General features: G+C 38.8%; 1 protein-coding gene across 1 annotated transcript; it reads right to left on the bottom strand.

Moving 5' to 3' along the window:
* Positions 1-825: 825 nt before the first annotated feature.
* Positions 826-1,242, bottom strand: LOC130725773 (uncharacterized). The gene has a single exon (XM_057576964.1). The coding sequence runs from the start codon at positions 1,240-1,242 to the stop codon at positions 826-828; it is 417 nt and encodes a 138-aa protein (XP_057432947.1).
* Between the last annotated feature and the right edge of the window lie 12,553 nt (positions 1,243-13,795).

Raw genomic sequence — 13,795 nt, 5'->3', positions numbered from 1 at the left:
CAAACTTTTCCTCACACCTGAAACACTCCCCTTTCCTAATCTTCTCTTGCATCTCTGCCTCAGATAACCTACGAAAACCAGTAGGTCTCACCCTTGGTAAACCTCTGTCCCCTGAACCAGTCCCAACTGCAGGCGCTGGATTGCTCACTGCAGCTGTTGAATTCGCAGGTCGCAACGGATTCCTCTGCCCCGTGTCCATCACCACTGATCTAGACGGAGGAAGGCTCCGAAAATTAGAGCCCGTTCTTCCCCCCCAACCACCAGTTCTTGCCCTCTGAACCGCACTGTTCTTCTGCTCCACCATTAACGCTTTTTTGACCAACTCTGTCAGATTCTTTGGTTCATAAAGCTTCACTTCTGCCGCTAATTCCTCCTTCAATCCGTTTAGAAAAACCTCTCTCAGGTGATCTTCTTCCACACCTTTCATCATTCCAGCAAATCTCTCGAATTGCTCCACGAATTCCGCGACGCTGCCACTCTGTTTCAGCGCTAGCAACGCTGCAAATGGACTCTGCGAAACAGAGGACTGAAACCTCTCCAAGATCACACGCTTGAACTGCTCCCAAGACGCATGCAGGTGATAAGGTTCCCACCATTGATACCAGCTTAACGCTCTTCCATCCAAAGCTACAACCACCGCTTGTAGCTTCTCTTCCTCCATCGCTCCCTTGATACGAAAGTACCTTTCCAATTTGTTGACCCATCCAAACGCGTCTTCGCTTCCATCATAGACGGGAATCTCCATTTTACGCCAGCGATTTGCACCTTGCGTCGCCGTCTCCGCATCCGGCGCCGGCGCCGTAGCCGCCTCTGGCGTCGTGCGCGTCATCTCCACCCCCTCACGGTTGACTGAAACCTCTCCAAGATCGCACGCTTGAACTGCTCCCAAGACGCATGCAGGTGACAAGGTTCCCACCATTGATACCAGCTTAACGCTCTTCCATCCAAAGCTACAACCACCGCTTGTAGCTTCTCTTCCTCCATCGCTCCCTTGATACGAAAGTACCTTTCCAGTTTGTTGACCCATCCAAACGCGTCTTCGCTTCCATCATAGACTGGAATCTCCATTTTACGCCAGCGATTCGCACCTTGCGTCGCCGTCTCCGCATCCGGCGTCGGCGCCGTAGCCGCCTCTGTCGTCGTGCGCGTCATCTCCACCTCCTCATGGTTGACTGAAACCTCTCCAAGATCGCACGCTTGAACTGCTCCCAAGACGCATGCAGGTGACAAGGTTCCCACCATTGATACCAGCTTAACGCTCTTCCATCCAAAGCTACAACCACCGCTTATAGCTTCTCTTCCTCCATCGCTCCCTTGATACGAAAGTACCTTTCCAGTTTGTTGACCCATCCAAACGCGTCTTCGCTTCCATCATAGACTGGAATCTCCATTTTACGCCAGCGATTCGCACCTTGCGTCGCCGTCTCCGCATCCGGCGCCGGCGCCGTAGCCGCCTCTGGCGTCGTGCGCGTCATCTCCACCTCCTCACGGTTGTGCGACAATCCTTCCAATCGCACTTCCAATTGCCTCAGTCGCTCCTCATTTCCTGCTCGATTTGCATCACGGTTCCTTCGATCTTCCTCACGATCCCGATCCAAACGATCCATAACCTCCAAGATCCGCTCCATGTTGCGCTCCACACTCTCGATTCTTGCCTCCATTCTGCTCTTGACCATAGAAATTCGATACCACAGCTCCTGGATGGAGCTCTGATACCAATGATAAACTCTGAAGAAAACTGAGAAGAATTGTATTGAAACTCACACTGAATCCAAGAAGATTCAGAGGAAACTCACAAACTACAGAAGAACCCACTGGTTATTCGAGAGACCAGACTCTCCACTCTTCCTAACAACTCAGAAGTGATTCTAACTACCCTGCTAACTACCCTTTATAGTAGGTAGTTGTCAGTTATAAGGGACTAACAGAATAACAGAATCCTAACCCCCCATGAAGTCAGTTAGAGTCAGTTACAGGGTTATTATCCCCTGCTACTCCCCTCTTTCTCCTAACATAGACCTTCTTGACTAAGGGTCTATACTTATCATCTTGCCCAATATCTTTCATGATCAGATTTTAATCTATATAATAAGGTAAGAAAACACTACTATAGTAGTAATAGAGAAATTATTTTAAGGAGGAAGAACTTGGAAACAACAAACAAACTGATGCACAATGATGATTACTAAAGGGTATAGCGGAGTAAACCATATAGTTCAACTAGGGCAAGCCATATAACTTTAACTTTAAAATCCAATACAAGGTTCTGTAGAAATAAAATTGTGTGAACTATAATATGTAGTATCTCACAGGAACACAGATGTACAGATAGGGCCAATGCTAACATTAGAATTTATTAGGCAGAATCATAGATGACACATTGATGCAGGTAATTCATTAGGGATTATACTCAGTGGCACATTTTTATTAGTGTTTAGTATGAACTTATCAGACTTTTAATTGTTATTTTTCCACGAAACTTGATAAAGAATCTTTCATGGAATAGACAGTAATTGGAAATGGAAACTTAAATTGTTGAATTTTCAATTAATTTTTGTGGGAAGGATTCTGCAGTTAGAAAGGTTATAAGGATTCCAGCCTGCTCCTCCACTCAAGATTTTAATCTCCCTCACTATTTTAATCCACTTCATCAAACCATCACAATATCAGGCAATAAAATGCAAATTAAAATACAGTACAGTGGCCTTACAGGTCTTGCTATTGCAGAGATGAATCTAACATTGTGCAACACAATAAACGTCCAAATATATTTGCTCCAGCTTGTTCATCCCTGCCTTTTGCATAAACAACAAGAAAATAAAACAACTCGTAAGAAAGGTATCGTTTAAACCTTTAAGGAGGCTACATGACATCAGAGTAATGTAGAATAAGAACATACCTCTGGAGACCGGAGCCATCCACTTTGGAATCCCTTCTTGAAGTTCTATCCCAGCAGCTGTTAGAAATGGAAATCTTAAGTCAATCTAGTTGAATGTCAGGATAACACTATTTCCACTAGGAGTGTAATGGCCACAACACAACAACCAATGACTATAATATGTTACCAAAAATTGAAATGATATATAAAAATTAGCCTTGTAAGGAGCGCATAAGTTTATCTTCCCACAAATCCAAGAGCTAAAATAAGTGAAAGAACATAATCACATACTTGGCCAGTAAAATTTAGAGAAAGTAAACTAATTCTTTATTAAAACAGAATTCAAAGGAATTACCCACCTATTCTATAAGAACTTTCTTTTTGCATCCACAGAAAAAAAATTCTTTGTTGTGTTCTATTAGCAAAGATTTCAACCATCAAAAAGGAACTAAAAGCACAATAACGGGGGCCTTTATAGTTGAACTTTGGACTTTTGATGCAAATATAATTTTTGGAAATCTATCAACTCTATAAAACAAAAAATGACAACAGTGTACAACATAAGATGCATATAATCAGTTCAGTGAAAGCACTGTCCCCTCCATGAAGAAATATGCCAGCAGAATAGCTATTACATTAGAAGGAAATTTAAGAACTCACATGATTGTACAAACCAAAGCAAACATGATTGATATTCTCAGCATAACCAACAAGGGAGCCGCTTCAGTGTCTGTTAAACAGAAAGAAAGAAAAAAACACTTTTTATTTAAGTCCAGAAAACTTCCCTATCATACTTTCAATAGGGCTCAGGCTATTCCTAACACAATAACATTTCTGCTTGAGAAATCTTTATATTAATAAAAATATTTGCATGCAGTTTAATGGTGAGCAGTTTAATGGTGAGCATTGAACCCATATAATAATGATGTACACAGAACTGCAAACAACGGAAAAGACCATTAGTTATTTTCTCAGTAAGTTTTGCTTGGTTAAACATACACAAATGCTTAATGTCAAGAAAGTAGTTAGAAAAGAGCATTCTGTTATTCACATTTTGAATCAATTATCAGCAGACCAACAAGCCTTGGAATGGGATTAATGCAACAGAAATGTCAATAGACAAAGCGAAAGACACAAAACATACCCCTGACTTGAAATCAAGAATCGGTTTTGTCTTGAGAAAGGCTGAGTAAATTGGCTGCTAGAAGAGAATTTTATTTGTTTAAAAGATAATGGAAAAGGTTTGTGCAGAAAATGAATGAATGAAAATGGTCAAGTGGCATTTACTTGAGGCACAGCAGAACAATTACCTGTTGAAGAAGTCCATCTCTCGTTCACCATAATTACTCTTAACCAAAGAGAATAATAATAATAATAATACCTAGGATGTGGGAACTCTAGGCCATTTACCTAGGTGATTCATGGGGAATTGTTCTTCCGGTTGACACCGATTCCTTCCCCAGAATCTTCAACACTATCAACAAAAAAACAAATAACAACAAATTGTAGTGTAAGAAGCAAATGTTTAGTATAGAGAAAGCACCATTCTATCCATGAAGAACTGTGCCATTAAATCTATATATAACATTAGAAGGGAGGCTTAAGAACTCACCCGATTGTGAAAGTCAAAGTAAGCGTGATTGATATTCCAAGCATAATCAACAAGGGAGTTAGCTGCATCAAGTTCAAGTTAAATAAAGGAGCGCCTCACTTAATCAGCTCTCAAGTCCAAGAGCCTACAGTTAACTAAGAAACATATAATCACAAAATTAAGTAGTAAAATTAGAGAAATGAAAACAGTATTTTAACTCAGAAAGAGTTGAAACGAATTGCCCACCTATCTACAAAAACCTTTCTTCAGGTATCCAGCCAAAAGTTTCTATAATAGGTCCTAAAAACTGAAGATTTCAACCATCTGAGAAGGAACTAATCACATAATAATTGGAGCCTTCTAAGTCATAATTTGAACTTCTGATGCCAGTTCCTTCTGTATAAATCTTTCAACTGTACAATGAAAAATTGACACAAGTAAGATGCAAATAATCCGATTAGTGAAAAAACCATTCCCTCCTTGAAGTGAGCCAGGAAAACTCTCAATAACATTAGAAGGGAAGTTTAATAACTAACATGATTGTGAAAACCAAAACGAACATGATTGACGTTCCTACCATAATCTACAAGGGAGGTATCCACTCCAATGTCTGTGAAACAGAAAACATAAACTTTTTAAGAAGTGCAAACTTCTTTATCATACTTGTCACTCTATCTTCTGCTCAAAAGGATAATGAGATCTCTGCTTGTACAATCATTACCTCAAAATGTTAAATAAAAGATCTGTTGTAAATCTATGACTGAGAAGTTCAACGGTGCAGCCATACGGCCTAGTACAACAAATTGCAAATGACCAGAAAAAACCGTAAGTTACTTTCTTAGGTTTTTTGCTTAAAAATACACAAATGTTTCTTGCAAAGAAATTTAAAAAAATTGCTTTTATTCACACTTTGAATCATTATCAGTACGCCAAATCTTAGACTGGGATCAATGCGGCAAAAAATTTAAAACAAAGCAAAAGAAAGGAAACATATGCACAACTAAAAAATCATGAATCAGTTTTCTTTTGAAATGGGTTGAATAAACTGGGTTCTAGAAGATAATTCTACTTGTTTAAAAGACTATAAAAATGTGGCGCGAAAAATGAATGAAATTAGGCAAGTGGCATTTACCTGAGGAAGAGCAGAACAACTACCTATTGATAATACAAGTTCAAGAAATCCATTTGTCATACTGCTTCAGATGTGGGAATGTTTGGGCCAATGTTGCATGTCCTTCATATGGCATTGTTTTTCTGGGAGAGAACACTGAGAGATTTCAAGTTTTCTTAGAGAGGAAGGCAGCAAATCCCCATCATATTCTTCAGCTTGGGACAGTTTCAAGTTTCTAATGTGGGCTGAGGCGGAGGACCCCACAGACTCTACAAGTTCCACACTTTTTAATTTAACTCCTATAGGAGCAGGGAGGCAGCAACACCAAAGCCTCCTCAGGGAAGGAAGGACTTGACACCATGAGATGGACCTGTTATGTAAAGATGGGTAAGCATGTCAATTGAAGCCAGGTATACGCTAAAAAATGGCTAGCATTTCTGATATCAAATCATCTCAAGCTAGGTGGCATACCTCCTTCAGGAAAGGATTCAATTTCAAGCAAATAATTCACTCGGGTAACTTTGGAAGAAGGGTGTTCATGTGAGAAGGCAATAACTTCAACTTTTTGCATCCGAAGACGAGAAATTTAGTCTTGCTGGGCGCATGCCATCATTCTCTTGGGAGAGACAATATTGTGGCGTCCATCAATGGAAAAATGACAGAGATTCTTAAGAACACTATCCTGTGACTCTGAGTCGGAAGGACATTTCAGAGTTTCAGTTTCTGGTTGCAAGTTTACTCAGATTTGGAAAGGTCTCAATTAAGCAGTGACTCATAGAATTAGTCCTGTCTACATTGGGCACGATTGACTTACTTACTTGATTTCTCAAGAAGTGATTCAACATTTCTTCCTGATTCTGAACCAGATGCAACAGGGTCCTACAATTGAAGATTTCAAGTTTTCAACCATTAGAAAGGGAATTACCAGCAGAATAATTGGAGCCCTTTTAGTTAAAGTTTGAACTTTTGATGCCTATTCCTTCTCCAGAAATCTTTCAACACTACCACAAAAATTTGATGACAAAATGTTTGTGAGATTCAAATAATCAGTTTAGCAAAATAACAATCCCTTCCATGAAGAAGTTTGCCAGTAAAACTATCTACTATGTAAGAAGGGAAGTGTATGAACTCACTTGATTGTACTGATATTCCTAGCATAATCAACAAGGGAGTTAGCCGCTTCAATGTCTGTAAAACAAGAAAAACAACATTAATTAACAACATTAATTTTTTAAGAACTGACAACTTTCATGTCCTAGTTGTAACTTGTAAATAATTATTCTGCCTCCAAAAGATAATGGAATATGTGGTTGGATAATCTTTACCTTTAAATGTTAATTTTTGCTGTTGTTGTGACTGGGCAGCTAACCCATATGACCTTGTGCAAACAAACTGCAAACAACAGGAATACAATTTTTTGTTATTAGTTACCGTAATCATTTCATTTTTGAAAATACAGAAATGTTACTGTGAAGAAAAGTGTATACAAAAGAATTTGTAGTTATTCACATTTTCAGTCAATCAATTGCCATAGACCAAAAAATCTTAGACTAGGAAAAATGCAATTAGAAAATTAAATGTAGAAAGCAGAAAGACTTGAAATATATCCGTGACTCAAAATCATGAAAAGTTTTTTCTTTTGAAAAAGGATAAAGAAATTGGTTGGTAGAAAGATAATTGTAGTTGGTTAAAAGAGTAATGGAAAAAGTGGGTGCAGAAAATAAATGAAATTGGGTAAGTGGTTACTTAAAGGAAAAGCGGAGCAATTACCTATTGATAATCCTGGTTCAAGTTCAAGAAATCCATCTGTAATTAACTGCAATGCCTGGGATGTGGGAAATTTTGGGCCAAATTTGTGGGTGCTTCATTTTGCACCGTTCTTCCAGCAGAGGACACCTAATGATATCAAGTTTTATTAGAGAGGCAGGCAGCCTTTCTGCCGCCACATTCTTCAGCTTGGTGTTGAAAGATTTTTTACCACTCTACGTTTGAATCTCTCAAGACTCAATTGTAGTATAGTAAAGGGTTTTGTCGTATCCACAGGGAGGTGTAATACTTATGCCGTTCAATAGTTATCAAGCTTAAATGATGGTTGCACAATAGTTTGATTTTTGTTTAAAAACATAAAAGTAAATGAAAATAAGTAAAATAACGGAGAAACAACAGGTATGAGGAATTGTTGGGATGAGATTTCATTGAATGACCTCTGTGCCTTCTAGTGATTCAAATACAACCAAGTCTATGCTTATGACTCATCTACACTAGTTCAACCCTACATCATCGATGTCTCGCATGAGTGGATAACAATAACTCTCTAATCCTAAACATTGATGTCTCACATGATTAAGAAAGATAGTTATCATGAAGCTTTGGTGTTTAAGTGACTAACAAACCTAACTCTATGTCTAGCAATTAGGATTATTAGGTGATTAACTCTAGTTCGGACTCTAGGCGATATAGCTCTCGCTCTCACGCCGAATCAAGCATATATGTTCTAGGTGCGCAAACTAAAACATAACATGAAGATCAAGAGAGAATCACTAACTCATAAACAAAGAACATGATTTATATCAAGGAGAATCAAATAGAAAACATAAGTATCAATCAATTACATCAAACCCCAACAAAAGAGAGATTAGTTATCCATTTTCATGGATAACTTTACAAATAGAGAAGAAGAATGAGAAGAACTGAAACCGTCGCGATGTCTCGCCGCCGAATCCGATGTCCAAGCCTCTTCTCTAGCCTCCTAAGCCTCTCTCCATGTTTCTCTTGTGTTTCCCCTCTGTTTGGGTTCTGTTCTGATCAAGATATCTCCGTCAAAATATGAAAATGACCTTTTTATAATGTGCTGTCGAGTGCCAGAGCGCTGAGCGCCCCTTTTTGGCCGCTGAGCGGCCAGTTACTTAAAAGGAAGGTTTCTGGAACCTCCATGGGCGCTGGGCGGCCTCTGCAACCCGCTGGGCGCCCTGTACATCTTCAAAGTCCATTTTTCTTGCCAAAACTTGCCCTCTTCCTTGAATCTTCAATCCTACAATACAAGTTGAGATTAAAACAAACTTAAGCACATTTTAGCCTAATGTTTACCTATCAATAAGTTCTAATAAAAAAAAGTAGGATTTGATCAAGATTTCTCATGAATTTACAAAGATAAGTGTCTAAATTGCTCATCAAAACTAGGTAAAATTGACACTTATCACTTGGGACAGAACCGAATCATTAATTGTTGGAGGGAGGTGAGGTGGAGAAGCCCCTTGCACTCCAACGTCTCCACACTTATTAATCCAGATAGGCGCAGGGAGGTAAGGGAGGGAGGCAGCAACATCAAACCCTCCTGCGGGAAGGACTTGACACCATCCCATGGACCTCCAATGGTAAGGTCAGTGAGCATGTCCATCGAAGCTAGGCATGTGCTCCTTATCACATTCTCGCAGCCGTCGATGGTAAGTGATCTCAAGCTAGACGGCATATCCCCTTTACTAGGAAAGGACTCAATTTCTTGGCAATTACTTATCCACAGAGATTCTAACTTTGGGAGACGAGTATTCATGTGACAAGGTAATGACTTTAACTTTTAGCAATTAAAGACGACGATTTCAGTCAAGTTGGGCGCATGCAATCCTTCTATTGGGAATGATACAAATTTGGGGCAGCCATTTATCTCGAAATATGTGAGATTGTGAAGACCTGCGTTCGGTACTGAAATACGTTCCAGATTTGCACAGTTTATGATGGTGAGAGAACAGAGATTTGGAAAGGTCTCCAACTGAAGGGATATCAAAGAATGTGAGAACTCTTGAGAGAGATTGAGAGAGATTGAAGAAGAAGAAGAAACTTTGATATTCTGATTTCAACTGAATTGCAATACAACACTGTAGATAGCTATTTATACCTAGATTAGACACTAACTAATTATATAACAACCTAACAAACTCTAAACTAATCAGTAACTAACATGCCAGCTCATGCCAGCTTACAATGAACTTCTATATTATTACAATATAGTCCTTGTACTACTACTTATTACTAATAGTGATCCTGTGAACTTTTACACCCTCCCACAAGCTGAAGGTGGAAAGATATTGATCATTGCAAGTTTAGCCAGAAATCCCTGAAAGATCCGAGGCTGCAAAGCTTTAGTGAAGATATCTGCAACTTGCAAAGCTGTTGGAATAGGCAATAGCTTGACAACTCCAGCTTGCAACTTATCTCGGACAACATGGCAATCAATTTCCAAGTGTTTAGTCCTTTCATGAAACACTGGATTGGCAGCAATATGCAAAGCACTTTGGTTATCACAAAACAAAGCAGGTGTTTTAAGACAAGAAATTCTCAAGTCTTTCAACAAGTAAAGTAGCCATTGTAGTTCACAAGTGGCATAGGCAAGAGCTCTATATTCTGCTTCACTAGAAGACCTGGATACTGTGACCTGCTTCTTTGCTTTCCAAGATATGAGTGAATTACCAAGATAAAAACAGTACCCTGATATTGACCTTCTCGTATCCAAGCAACCTGCCCAATCTGCATCTGAATAACCTTGTAAAGTGATTGGAATGTTCCTGGAAAAAAACAAACCAAGTCCTGGAGATGCTTTCAAGTACTTTAAAACTCTAAGTGCTGCTGTGTAATGTATATCAGTAGGTTGGCTCATGAACTGGCTCAGTTGCTGTGTTGCAAAAGAAATATCTGGTCTAGTGTGTGTCAAATACAACAATCTGCCTACCAATCTGCGATATCCCATGACATCTTCACAAGGTTTTCCTTGATCGATTGTTAACTTGAGAGCTGGATCCAATGGAGTGGAAACTGGCTTACTACCAAGATTTCCAGTTTCTTGAAGCAAATCCAAACAGTATTTCCTTTGACACAATGAGATTCCAGAGGTAGAATGAGCTACTTCTAGGCCAAGGAAATATTTCAAAACACCTAGATCTTTAATACCAAATGCTGAATGTAGAGAATCCTTAACCATTTGAAATTCTAAGAGACTGTTACCAACCAGAATAACATCATCCACATAAACAAGCAATCCTGTGAACATGTCTCCTTGAAATTTAACAAATAAAGAGTAATCTGAAGCAGTTTGTGTGTATCCAAGATGTATAAGATGAGCAGCAAGTTTTTCATACCATTTCCTGCTAGCCTGCTTAAGTCCATAAAGTGACTTTTGCAACTTGCATACTTGATTAGGCTTCTCTGTCAAAACTCCTGCCGGGACTTGCATGTACACATCTTCATCTAAAGTTCCATGAAGAAATGCATTGTCTACATCCAGCTGATGCAAATGCCAGTTCTGTGCTGCTGCTAAGGCCAGTATTACTCTAACAGTGGTGAGTTTGGCAACTGGAGAAAAAGTGTCAAAATAATCCAGTCCTTCAACTTGATTATATCCTTTTGCTACCAGCCTAGCTTTGTATCTAGCTAAAGTGCCATCTGCATTCCTCTTAATCCTGTAAACCCATTTATTCCCTATAGGTTTTACACCATTTGGTAAGTCTACCAATTTCCAGGTTCCATTTCTCTCTAGAGCCAATATCTCTGCCTTCATAGCCTCTTGCCAGTGGGAATGCTTATTAGCTTCTTCAAAAGTAGTAGGCTCTTTATCTGATGAGATACTAAGTACATAGGATTGATGTGGTGATGAGAGTTTATCATGAGAATAGTACTGTGTGATGCTATGTACTGTACTAGTTCTGGAAGGCAATGAACTATATTGAAAATTTTGTAGAAAAGCTGGCCTCTTTACTTGTCTACTTGATCTTCTCAAACTTGGAACTTCCCCTTCTTTCTCTGTCTCTGTAGCATCAAGATCTATGGAATGTTGCAAGTTCAGATTCTCAGTCTGAGGAGATAAAGTTAGCCTTTCTGCCTGAGAATTATCAGTAATCACTTCTGGAACAACAGAAGAATCTTTTTCATTCTGCAGCATCTGACTTTCAAGTATAGATTGTGGCACTTCTGACTTCTCAATATCTCCAGGTTTCTTGTCTTGTGCTTGCAAATCTAAACACTCCCAAGTAGGTAGTGTAGAACTCTTATAAGGTAAAATGTGTTCATGAAACACCACATCTCTGGAAATTATGATCTCATGAGTAGATATGTCTAGCAAAACAAATCCCTTTACACCTTGCTTAAATCCCAAGAAGACACACTTCCTGGCTCTTTGGTCTAGTTTAGATCTTTGAGAGGATATTGTACTAGCAAAACATAGTGATCCAAACACTTTTAAACTCTCTAAATCTGCTTTCTCTTGATAAAGTAAATGATGAGGTGACCTATCATTTAACAGCTTGCTTGGTATCCTGTTCATAAGGAAGACTGCATGTAACACAGCATAGCTCCACATTTTCTTGGGCAATTTAGACTGAAAAAGCAATGCTCTGGCTATGTTCAGAATGTGCTGATGCTTCCTTTCTACCCTCCCATTCTGCTGAGGTGTATGAATACAACTTCTCTGATGTAGAATACCCTTTGCAGAATAGAAAGATGGCATGATGAACTCAGGCCCATTGTCAGTTCTAATAGCTTTAACAGTATGCCCAAACTGAGTTTGTACCATGGCCACAAATGACTGAACCTGATGCTGAACTTGTCCTTTATTATTAAGCAAGACTATCCAAACAAATCTGCTGTGATCATCCAAAACAGTAAGGAAATATTTGTGATTATGTACTGAGGGAATAGCAAGTGGCCCCCAAATGTCCATGTGCACAAGGTCAAAGCAATTCTTAGAATTATGTAAACTGTAAGGGAACATTTTCCTCTTCTGCTTGGCCAGATGACAGATATCACATACTAGTAAACTACTAATATTTACTGAACTATGGAATTTATTCAAAGCTTGAATCCTATCATGAGACAAATGTCCCAACCTAAAATGCCACAAAGCTCCAGGTGGAATAACCTGAGTGGAGCTGTTTATTTCAGAAACAGAATGCTGAACACTAAAACATACACTAGAAGGACTTGTAACTACTAAATGGTATAACTTGTCTTCCTTCAAGCTACCCAAACCAATCCTCTTCTGGGAATGCACCTCCTGAATATCACAAGTGAATTCACCAAAAATGATGTCACAATGATTTCTCTTTGCCAATTTATGTACTGAAACTAAATTGTAGCTAAACTCAGGAACAAATAAGACATGAGTTAACAATATTAGACTTGTAAGTCTAACTGTTCCTACATAACAGGTATCTATGATTGTTCCATTTGGCAAACTAACGCTTATAGGCTTTACTTCAGCTAGAGTCTCAAAACACAACTTGTTAAAACAAATGTGGTCACTAGCTCCTGAGTCAATCACCCAATCTCTACTATCATACTTTTGTGAACAAGAGAGAGCAAAATGCTTACCATGCCCTGTGGTTCCTGAATTATGATTAGTAGTTCTGATCACATGATTAACTGCAACTTGTCCTGTTTCTGCAACTTTCTTTGATGAACCAGCAACTTGTTGAATTATAGACACTATTCTTTTGTACTGATCAGCTGTGAATGGTTCTTCACTCTCTTTTATTTGAATTGAGTCATCTCCTTGATCATCTTCTGTATCATAACCTCCACTACCTCCACTGACATTGTTTACATGAGTAGTGGAATTAGAAGCAAATTTAGTATTGGAAGTGTTGGGATAACCATGCAGTTTATAGCAGATGTCAATAATATGACCAGGCTTCTTGCAATAGGTACAAAATTTTCCTGCACCCTTGTATCCAGAATAGCTAGAATTTCCAGAATAACTAGAATTAGGCATTTTTCCCCTGCCATATGACTTTCTTCCTTCTGCAACATTCACTATAACCTTTGATTCATCACTTTCTTCAAAATCTGACTGTTTTTCATGTTGCATAGCTAAAGAAACAACTTTTGCTATGGATGGCAGAGGATTAGACATCAAAATCTGAGACTTAATAACTCCAAAATTCTCATTCAGTCCCAAAAGAAATCTAATAGCATTATCTTGCTCCCTAAACAATTTTACTTGCTCTATGGCTTCACATCTACAGGGAACAGTACATCTACATTGAGGTATTGGTCGATAGTGCTCCAATTCTTCCCAAAGAGTTTTGATTTCAGTGTAATAATCGTTTACTGACATAGAATTTTGCTTTAAGCTACTGATTTCATTTTGCAATTCAGCAATTCTCACTAAATCTCCCTGAGAAAATCGATCACGAAGATCCTTCCAAGCATCACAAGCATTTTCAACAAA

The sequence above is a fragment of the Lotus japonicus genome, chromosome 6 (assembly GCF_012489685.1).
Source record: "Lotus japonicus ecotype B-129 chromosome 6, LjGifu_v1.2".
NCBI classification, from domain to species: domain Eukaryota; kingdom Viridiplantae; phylum Streptophyta; class Magnoliopsida; order Fabales; family Fabaceae; genus Lotus; species Lotus japonicus.
Note: the sequence above shows the minus strand (reverse complement) of the source record. Positions and strands in the feature narration are given on the sequence as shown.